General features: G+C 39.4%; 1 protein-coding gene across 2 annotated transcripts in view; it reads right to left on the reverse strand.

Annotated features, from left to right (window-relative positions):
• The window catches only part of SR (serine racemase), a 28,068-nt gene extending 20,504 nt beyond the window's left edge, over positions 1-7,564 (reverse strand). The window contains exons 1-2 of one of the 2 annotated variants that reach the window (XM_090013943.1): positions 7,285-7,564; positions 5,920-6,006 (exon numbers count right to left, since the gene is read on the reverse strand). In XM_090013943.1, the coding sequence (XP_089870069.1) occupies positions 5,920-6,006; positions 7,285-7,469 (272 nt within the window). In that variant the 5' untranslated portion in view covers positions 7,470-7,564. The remainder of the gene's footprint in view (positions 1-5,919; positions 6,007-7,284) is intronic. The other variant, XM_090013944.1, reaches the window with a different exon arrangement.
• Between the last annotated feature and the right edge of the window lie 3,805 nt (positions 7,565-11,369).

Consider the following 11,369-nt stretch of genomic DNA (forward strand, 5'->3'; position numbering starts at 1 on the left):
TTCTCTCAATAATATTCGGTATTTCTCGTGTGTTTTGTGCCTTAGTGCACTTTGTGATATTTGTGCCTTAGTGCACTTTGTAATATTTGTGCCTTAGTGCATTTGATGAGTGAATGTTTTTGTCAAGTTTTTATAAACTTGATTGTTTGTGAGATTCTTCACACTAGTGTGTCAACAGCAGCAAAGAAAGTACTCCATTTACTTAACGAGGATGGTTTCTTCTCATTTTATGGTTTTAGGAGATTGAAATGGCACTTACTATTTTTTCATAATTGTGGAGTATATACCTATGTTGTAAGCATTTCAATGTATTATGATACAATGATTTTTTCAAGAGGTGTAACAATACTGTATCATACATATTGTGTGATATAGTTATGATGTATCACACATTCCGAATACTACCGAAATCACATTATTTGGTTTTTTATTTTGATTTTTGAACAAGTTTAGCCATTTTTGGCCAGGCATCTTATAGTTGTTAGTCTTTGTTAACATACCCTACTTTATTTTCCTAGCATTGGATGTACATTTTAAGGTTTTAGGAGTTGAGATTTTGAGATTTTTTAGCCCATTTGAAGTGATTTCTACTGTTCTCTTCCATTGTTCTACGTTTTGAAGTAATAAATCCTTGTTTCTTAGATTAACAAAGATCGGGAACCAAAATCAAGAAAGGTGACTGATTGAAAATACAATGCAATTTTTGTAAGAGGAACATCAGTGCAGAGTCACACCACAATGTTGCATACTGCACGTCGAGATACCTACCAGAAGCCATAAAATAGCAACACCAACAAATAATTAAGGATTTGAGTAAGTGAAAGCAAGGGAAAGAGATGATAGACGACAAGATTGGGTATTGAATACCTTGGAAAAGTGGGGATGATGTTGATGGGGATGAATGTGTTGCACCTTTAATTCTACGTCCCTACTGTAACATTTGAAATTGCTAGCACCACAACTGAAGAAAAAGGAAGAAGAAGCGGCCGCTTAGGAGGAGCCGACATTATGAGTTTTGTTTTTTCCCCTCCAAAGACAACTGTTGGGACACAATTCAAAATGCCTAGAACCATGAATCCTAAAAATAGTGGAGTACAGATGCAATTGGCTAAAAAAAATTAATCCCATTCAGAAATCAAATCAAATTCGGTTTTGCATGGTAAAATCCGATCGGTTTGTATTCAGATTCGGTTTCTTATTGAGATCCAATTGCATTCTCATATAATTTAAAGAATGGTAGATTATCATACCTTTTCTTGAAAAAGGTCCCCCTTGAGACTCGAACTTAAGACCACCTCAGCCCACTAAGGCTTTTGACATAGCAAACAAACCATCTGACCACTTTACACGGTTGTGTAAATGTCTGGAACAATATTTTTATATAAACGGCAATGGCGGATCCGAACCAAACCACACCTTCAAGCAGACTTCGAGTTGAATTCAGTTATTTTTCTCCTAAGTCACAGGGATTCGGCAAACCAGGTGTCGCACCCGCGTCGATGCGACGCGATGCGGGTGCGCGTGCGGCACCCAGTGCAGTCAACCCGACCCTGGGTGCGGTCAATGCACCAGGGTCATTTTGGTCCAATTTTTGGACTTACAAAAAAATTGCCCGATGAAATGGGCTGCAAAGAGAGGATTAGGGCAATCTTTTTTTGCCCTAATCCTCTCCTCTCTAGCTCGCCTCCTCTCCTCCCAACGTCTCTCAGAGGAGCCCGACGCCACCTCCTCTCCTTCATCGCAGACCTCCGGCGATCGTCGGCGTCAACCCCACCCGCAACCCCGACGACGGCCACGCTCCTCTCAGGTAACCTCTCCCTCGTCCCCTTCCTTCTTCTTCTTCTAATCTTCTATTTTCGACAGGCCGACGGGGGCCAACGCCTCATGCCACCTGTATTTGACCTATCGGTAGGGGCTTTTTGCCCCTGCCCCTTGATTTTTCGGCAGTCCGACGAGAGCAACCCCCTTGTCGCCTACCTACAACCTATCGACAGGGGCCTTTGCCCCTCCCTCATGTTGTTCGGCAGGGGGGTCGCCCTCTAATTTCAGGGGAGGGGTCGAGCCCCCCTCCTTCCTCCCTCTGATTTTAGGGGAGGGGCCAAGCCCCTCCCTGCTTCCCTATTTTCGCAAGGGAGGGGGGGTGAGCTCCTCCCTGCTCCCTGTTTTTTCGACAGTCAGGGGTGGGGCGAGGCTCCAACCCTCCCCCCCCCCTTGTTTTCCCTGGACGGGCCGGGAGCTAGGCTCGACCTGACTGACAGAGTGCACCCCTCGGCCTTCTTTTGTGAGCCAGGGTCGGGCTCAGTCTGACAACCGAGCCCACCCTCCCTGCTCCCTCTGATTTCAGGGGAGGGGGGGTGAGCTCCTCCCTGCTCCCTATTTTTCCGACATTCAGGGGTGGGGCGAGGCCCCAACCCTTCCCCCCCTCCTCCTCGTTTTCCCTGGACGGGCCGGGAGCTAGGCTCGGCTTGACAGACCGAGCCTACCCCTCAACCCTCCTTTGTGAGCTGGGAGATGGGCTCGGCCTAACTGACCGAGCTCACTCCTCGGCCTTCTTTTGCGAGCCAGGGTCAGGCTCAATCTGACAACCGAACCCACCCTTGGCTTTTTGTTTGTCGTTCTAGTTGGGTTTGGGTCCGCTTCGACTACGTACCTTTTAGTATTTATTTATACATACTACTACCATATTTTTTAAACTTATTGTATATGTTAGACTTTGCACTCAATATTATAAATCTTGAATCTTGATTGTGTGCATAATTGATTTTAATATAATTTTTTTTGTGTTTTTAGGACAAAAATGACGGATAAAGGGAAAGGACTTGCGTCATCCTCATCCCCACATGTGAGTTTTGCTGCTAGTTTTGTTGATAGTTGTAGTGGGAGTGATGATGTAGGGTCACTATGGGTATGCAAAAATAGGAGGAGATGGTGGAAACAAGAGATTTCGATGCAAGCTCTATGAAAGAGATTTTGTTGGGTCTTACATAAAAGTGAATGTTCATTTGTTGAAGATACCAGGACATGGCATTTCAGGATACAAAAAAGCTAACGAGGCAATGCGAAGACAATACAAGAAAATACAAGAAGAACATAAGAAGAGAAAGACAATGAGTGATGCTTGTGCAATTAGTGTGTCATTTGAAAGCCACCAAGAAGATGTTGAAAAAAAAAAAAGTCAATGTAGAAGGTAGAAGAACGATACAAGCAACATTTAATACATATAGAAGAGAGGATATGGATAGAAAAGTAGGGAGGTATTTTTATTCTAGTTTACTCTCATTTAATGCAGCTAGAAGTCCTTATTGGAAGGATTTAGTAACATCTTTGGCAAATTATAATTTGAGTGGCTATGTGCCTCCAAGCTCAGAAAAAATACGAACCACACTTCTTGCAGAAGAGAGGGCAAATGTGGAGAGATTGTTGGAGATTAAAAAATATTCATAAGAGAAAAATGGAGTTTCTATTGTTTTTTATGGATGGACGAATATTTAAAGGGGTCCATTGATCAATTTCATTGTGTGTTCGCTTAGTGGCCCAGTATTCTTGAAAGCAGTTGATGCATCTAGGGAATATATAAAAATGCAGAGTATTTGAAAGAGTTGTTTATAGAAGTCATAAAAGAAGTGAGTGATCAGAAAGTGGTACAAATCATTACAGACAACACTCTAGTTTGTAAAAGTACAGCGTTGAGTTTGAAGAGTGAGTACCATCATATTTTTTGGACTCTCTGTGTAGCACACAGCTTAAATCTGACCCTAAAGAGCATCTGCAACCCCAAAGAAGAAGAAAATTTACAAGCATATACTTTATGTTCATGGGTTGAAGATTTAGAACGAAATATCAAAAACATTAGGAATTTTGTTGTTAACCATCATCGTGCTAATGCTATATTTAATAGGCATCCTGACCTAAAATTGTTGAAGGTCGTCGAAACATGTTTTGCGTCTATCATTGTGATGGTGAAGAGGATTAAAAAAGTGAAGAATGCTTTGGTTAGCATGGTGACTGGTGAAAATTTAATATTTTATCGTGCTAATGATGATGTCAAGGCTCAAACAATTAAGAAATTTATTGTTGATGATGAGTTTTAGGACAAAGTGGTATACTTCCTTCAATTTACGCAACCTATTTGGGAAATATTGAGAGAAACTGATAAGAATGAGTCCATGCTTCATAGAGTTTATGAAATGTGGGATAATATGATTAAAAAAATACAAGTTGTAGTTTTCAAGCATGAAGAAAAAAATCTTGCATTGGATGATTCAGAATTTTTTTAACCATATTCATTCAATTTTAGTCAGAGATGGGATAAGAGTAACATTCATTTGCATTGCATGACACATTCTCTTAATCCAAAATATTATGCAAAAAATGGAGGCAGGTGATATTGGTAGTGTCCCTCCAAATTTAAACCCAGAGCTATCAAGACATAGAAATATGTGTATGACAAGACTTTTTTCAGAAGCATATCTTTTAAATCAAGTCACACAAGAGTTTGGAAAATTTTCATCTTCGAGATTATATGGACCGGTATTACTCGCGAAAGAGGAGGATAATATAGATTCTATCACATAGTGGTCAACATTTGGATCAAAAACACCTATTCTTCAACGTCTTGCATTAAGATTGCTATCGCAGCCTGCTAGTTTATCTTGTTATGAAAGAAATTGGAGCACATATTCTCAAATCCACAACATGAAGATAAGCAAACTCACCAGTAAGCGTGCAGAGGATTTAGTATATGTTCATTCAAATCTTTGACTACTTTCGTGAACCAATGATGAATACAGATACTAATTTGCTCTCTTAGTTATTTGATTATTTCTTAGTTTTTCATTTAAATATATTTGTATTGTATTTAACATTTTCAAATTGGGTTTGTAACGCATACAAGAAACATCCAAATTTTGGGATGTAAACCCAGAAGAGTGTGACTTCGAGGGAGAGCATGATTTCAACATGACAAACATGGATTTATCTGAGCCCAGTCTTCCTTCTAATGATGCATTTGATAATGAAACAGAAAATTATTAAGATCCATTACTTCATCGTCATATACATTATAGGATATACTTTTGGTATGTAATTTAGTTCTTTTATACTTATTTGATTGATATTTAGGTTGATTTAATTACGGTGTTAGTTTTTGTGATGTAGAATAAAATTGCAGAATTGTTGATTTGATATATTGCATGCATGATGAATGATATTATGACAATGTTAACTGTTAAAACTTCAAAATTATATTATATATATATATATATTTTTTTACATTTTTGCCCTGCCGCACCCAAGGTTTTTTAAAGTGCCACACCCCTGCACCTGCACCCATGTGACAGCTTTTCTCATAGTCATAGTGGGGTCCTGTTTTACTTATTTCATTCGAGTTCAAACCCAAATCCTATTCCCATTAAGACGTCCTATTAGCCGGATTTAGTAATGCCCACATCAAAAACGAATCCAACCCATTTACATCCCTATAGTGGAACAAGCAAATGTTGCATTTGAAAATAGCTTTATGATAAATGCATTTCTACTAATGTCGCATATTCAATTTTTCAAATGTTGCAAATTAATGTGTAATGCTTGGCATCTTGATAAGTTGGGAGCAAACAAAATGCTAGTTCTGTTGAGATGGCTATATCAAACATTACGAGATCTTAATAGAGAACGAGATTTAAATGCAAGGCCATGTTTTAATAATAATGACAGACTAGATTTTGAGAATCTTATGGAGAGGAATTGATGAAAGATATTAAAATGGAAGATGGAGTGCCTTCAATAAACAATACATACAACTGGAAAAAAATTAAATTGTTTTTGTTATGTCTAAACTCTAGGTCTGTACCATAAATTCCGTTATAGCCTTGCTGAAATAAGCAAATGCAAAAAGAGCTTACTATAAAGTAAGAGCAAAACCTGCTATGTGTAACTACACCATTTGCTGCTTGATCATCAGGTAGTGAAAATATAGCATTGCAAGCACCTCTAAATTTAAAAGCTCCACTGGTTTAAGCCATACACAGAGAATGAAAAATCATTATTAATTCAGTGATAAGTATATGACTAGAAGAGAAGACAAAATACGATAAACGCAGAAACTCCTCCAAAAACAAAGAGCACTTTCAGAGTCTACATATAGAATATGTGAGTGCATGTGTGGTGGGGGTGGGGGTGGGGGTGGGGGTGGGGGTGGGGGTGCGGGGGGGTGCATGCATGCATTTAGGTATCTACATAGTTCTATGTACACATAAATGCACCCTCAGAGTGAGAAAATAACTCAACAAACTCTTGATAAATCAAAACTGCCAAGAATTCTTCCCAAGGAAACAAATGATACTTTGCCCTTTCACTTACACTTAGCTTTTTAGCTTTTGCTGCAAGAATTTTGAAACAAGACATTTGGGTAGTTTTGAATTTGAACTCAAAGTGCTTAACGCACTATAGGATTTTTCCCACTTTAAAAGAAGACAGTGGACTGGATTCAGTATGCATGAGTTGCATGTTAGTACATCAGTTCACATGAAAAGCAGAAAGCTTGGAATTTTAGAAACATTGCCCAAGATACAAGATTGCTAGCCTGCAGGCCATACAGCATCATCTCCTCCACATGGCACATTATGCTTAGGGAGGTTGCATTAATGAACATCATAATTTGGACCTGAAAGTTGTTAGGTTCCTAACTAATACAAAAAACCCTAGGGTGATTAAGGTGCACAAACTAAGGCCTTTAAAATACCAGAATCATAATAGACCGCCACGCTCTGCAGCCAACATCCTCAACAGCCCACTGTGGGATGATTCTCACTTTGGCCTCAACTCCTGGTAGCCCTTTCCGTTTTTGGTGGCTCTCACTTTGGTCTACAAATCCCTTTCCATAGGTTTGCCTTTTTGGGGGTTGAAGTCAAAGATGTTGTCCATACCAATCATTGGGCACCCAATCGATATCCCAAAAATCCCTAAGGTGCATACTTAGACTGTTAAACCATTAGGTTCATAACACAAATCCATTTAGAATAGAAAAAATAAAGTAGAAAACTGTTAATGATTGAGTCACCAATATGGAGATGCAAAATTTTAGTTTGCAAGCAGCTTCCTCATAAGCAGCCATGCCAGCCAAATAGATAGAGAGACAGCTATACATTATGCCTTTTAAAGCCTTCAATGAGATGTAATGGACTCTAAATATTCAAGCCTTTATGACATACTTCGGTAAAGATCCTGTCTGCTAAACTGCTTAAATAAAGGATGAGTAAGATTAACTAGAAGAGGAAGAACTCTCACCCCTTCTGAAACAATTCACACTTGAAATGCAATGACTTCCCAGAGATTGAATTGAGAGAACTAGATGTAAGAACCGGGGTCTTCTGTATGAATTTATCAATGCGCATTCTGGCCTCTTTAATTGATAGGATATCAGCTGCATAGTTCCTGTTGATTTGTAACTCCCCTTCACCTTCCATCTGCATCCCATTAATCAAAGGGGTTCACTAGTATTCATCCTGTGGGAAGAGATCGACATAATATGCAGAATTTATCAAATTGATGCAATCACTTCGACTTCTCAAATAATCTCCATTCTACCTTTCTTTTCAATGGACTTCTCATTGTTTGGTTAAAAAGGTCTCACCACTTACACACATAAAAGCATTATTCATTTAGGGCCTGTTTGGTAAAAAAATCCAGAAGTACAATTTTTTGGTATTTGGTTTTTGGGGAGGATAAAACTTTAGTTTTTTGAAGTTCTGTAAAACGTAGTGTTTGGATGTAATTGAAAATCTGGAAAAATGTTCAAATGCTCTCTCTCTCTCTCTCTCTCTCTCTCTCTCTCTCTCTCACACACACACACATAATACATGCCTGAGATCAAACCCTAAAAAGGATTCGTTGAAAAGAAGGTCGTTCATCTGGTCGCCATGGTGCCCCAAGAGGAATGGTGTTACTAATGGATTAGAGTTTTTTTCTGATTTTGTCCTTCATGTGAACCCTCCCCTTTACCTTAAGCTAGAAATGCTACCTTCTTGGTGTTAATCAAAAGGAATGGTGTTACTCAACTACGCTGCGGCTGTCAATGGGTCAGGTTAGCGTTGACCCGGATTCACCCATGTAACACTTAACCAAGTTTGGGTTTGGGTTTTATCGGGTCACAAAAATAGAATTTTACAATCGGACCGCATAATTTTAAAATTTTATTTAACTATAAATATTGCTGGAAACGTCAGGAGCTCATGATAGAGAGTGTTAGAGTGCACAACAACAAGGGCTGACCATAATACTATTGGTGCTCTCCATGACGATACACTAGGGCATAGTTGCTTCTTTAGCTCATCGAGCTCCGTTGGTGCCATCCGATATGGTGCCTTAGAAATAAGTGCAGTTTCAGGCAAGAGTTTGATGTTGAACTCAATATCTCGGTGCAAGGGAAGTCTTGACAATTCTTCGGGAAACACCTTTGGAAAGTCATAGACTATCTCCAAATCCTTGATTGGTATGGGTGTCGGTTTCAACAAAATGACACTAACTAGGAAGGAAATACATCTCTTTCTCATATATTTATGTGCCCTCAATGATGAGATCACCCGATTCTTCAAGGTGGGTCTAGACAGACTGAACTCTGCCTTAGGAGCTCCAGGACGCGACATTATTACTTTTCCTTCTTGACATAAAACCCGATCTTGATATTTGTATAACCAATTCATGCCTAGAATGGCATCAAACTCAGTCATGTCGAGTATGATTATATCAACAAGCATACTTTGCTCATCTAACATGACATCTAAGTTGGGTACATAATTCACACATATTTCTCTTTTTCCTAATGGGTTATATACCTCTAGATCGTGTTCAAGTGATTCAGTGTGAACATTTAAGCTTTTGACAAAATTGATGAAAATAAATGAATGAGTTGCATCGCAATCGAATAAAATAAGGGTTGCTTGCCTAGCGCTTAGTATCATACCTTGCACCAAGTCGCCTTTTGTTAGCTGCTTAATAGAGGTAGCAAAGACACATTCGGTCATTTTCTTTTGGGCATTCTGCAACTGTTGTTGTTGTTGTTGTTGTTGCTAGGGCTGAGTTGGTTGAAAAGGCTCAGGTTGGGATCCTCCATCACCCCTCCTCATATCGTTTGCTTTGTTCTTGCGGTAATCACGGGCATAATGGCCCATCTTGCTACAGTAGAGGCAACTACCAGTATCACAAGGACATGGATACCCTGAATGGTTACCATTATACTCCGGACAAGCTTGGTTGGGCTACTGGCGATGTTGGATTGCTCCTTGTTGTCTTTGCCTCTTGGCCTAAGGGTTGAACCTCTTTCCTCCAGGTTTCTTCTTTTGGAAGGGTAGTCGCTAACCCTTATTGTTAGGAAGAGGTTGTTTATAGCCTCCACCATTTTGAAAGAGCTTTTTGGTTTGTCTTACCCTAGAGCGCTCACACTCCTCACTCAATAATGTTGTTGTTGAAACAACACCAAGAAAGGTTGAAGGCATACTGGTCATTACTCTGAAACGAAGACCTTTCTTCAATCCCCGAACATACTTATCTGTCATTCTCCTATCCTCGGTGAATAGTTGTGGGCAATAATGTTCCAGTTTTTGGAACTTGGTAATCTAGTCTATCAGACTCATGGTTTCCTGACTTTGTTCTAAGTATTTAATTCTCTTATTGTCTCTGGCATGGAAGGGAAAATAATTCTCCAAAAAAAATCCCTGAATGTTTCTCATAGAATCACATCCGTATTTGGAAAACAGACTCTTCGCATTGTGTTGCGCCACTTCCGAGCATTGTTCTTCAGTCGGTACGTGCCAAAGGCCATCTTTTTATCGTCTAGTATAGACAAAACCTGAAAAGCTCACTCTGTTTCCTTGATCAAGCCTTCTACCAACTCTGGATCAGCTTTTTCGACGTATGTCGAGGGATTTAACTTGGAAAAAAAAATCATAAGTAACCCCACCTGGGTTACGTTCACTCGTTGTGGGAGTAGCAATTACTCCTTGATTTTGTACTTGGTTCCACACCATTACAGCCAAGCTACTTAAGGCCTCCATGATGAACTCTCGTTAATCTGCCCAGCACCGCTATGGCCAAGCTATTGAAGGCCTCCATGACGAGCTCTCGTTGATCAGACCACTCATTGGGCAGATCCCCATTCATTCAGCGAGTCATCTCTAATTATCGCCATTGTGAATCATAAATATAAATAAATAAGTAATGTTACAACAATAGTATAGAAAAACATATATTAAGCATAACCAAGTAGTATATTTCTGCAACAATACATATCCAAAAAAGAAAACCTAGTATTGTTGGTCGACTATGTGAAAAGAAAAATCTAACTAGTAGGAGTTCATTACTAGACTTCAAATAAAAGCTTCTTGTATACTAATTCCTTAAGGGTGATCTGAGAATTGTTTGAGGTAGTCCCTCTTGTATTTAGTGTGTCTTGGTTTTTGTGAGGCTTTTGGGAGTTCATTTGCAATATGCTCTAAAGGAACAGGCTCTGAAGTCCTTGGTATCATCAGGAAGTTGTTGACATATGAGATCGCATCTGAGAGTTATCTTAAAGCAAGTTGCCTTCTGTCATTGGCTTTTTTTAACTGGCATTCCTTGATAAAATGCCCACTCTTTCCATAGTAGAGGAACCCATCTGGAGTGTAAGTGGGTGTACATGGAGTGTATGTGGGTGAAGTCGGCATGTATATGGGAGAAACTGGAGTGGATGTTGGATCTTCATCATCTTGTGCACCTAAAGCATTTTTTTGGTCTACCAACACCTCTGACAGGACAGGGCCACCTTTTTTAAAGTGCCCTGCAACCCATGTTGCAGCTAATGGTGTCTAGTAATGGAATGAGAGTCTTAGTCTACAAGGATGCCTAAAGATAGGTGGAGGGGGTCTATTGGCTTCGGCCAGGACATCTGGCATCCTTGATTTTCAATCATGGACCCTCTACCTTTTATTGAGCTGTCATGAGTCCTACATGCTCCTTCCCTTATAGCCATTTCTCTTTGGATTGCTTTAGGGTTCACCCTTTCAGCGTAGGCAGGCAAACTCATGCCTCGAATGGTGGTCGTATGTGTCTCGACACACTCATCGTCAGACATCTACTCAAAAGAATATAAAATTCTTTAGTGTTTCTAAGTTATGCTAAGTTTCATGATGTTATTACAAAAATAATAACTTAGAGAAAGAAAGAAAAAAATTACATACTCACATTGTGATATCAAAAGCAGGACAGGACTTGAACCAGTAATTCTGGACCAAGGCTCTGATACCAAAGTTGTAACGTCCCAAAATCTCAACTCAAAAATTTGGCAAAAAATTGAATTTTTTTTCTTCTAAACATTAATTAGCGAAAAATGATATGTA

Source organism: Nuphar pumila, chromosome 7 (genome assembly GCF_984573655.1).
Source record: "Nuphar pumila chromosome 7, dmNupPumi1.hap1.1, whole genome shotgun sequence".
NCBI classification, from domain to species: domain Eukaryota; kingdom Viridiplantae; phylum Streptophyta; class Magnoliopsida; order Nymphaeales; family Nymphaeaceae; genus Nuphar; species Nuphar pumila.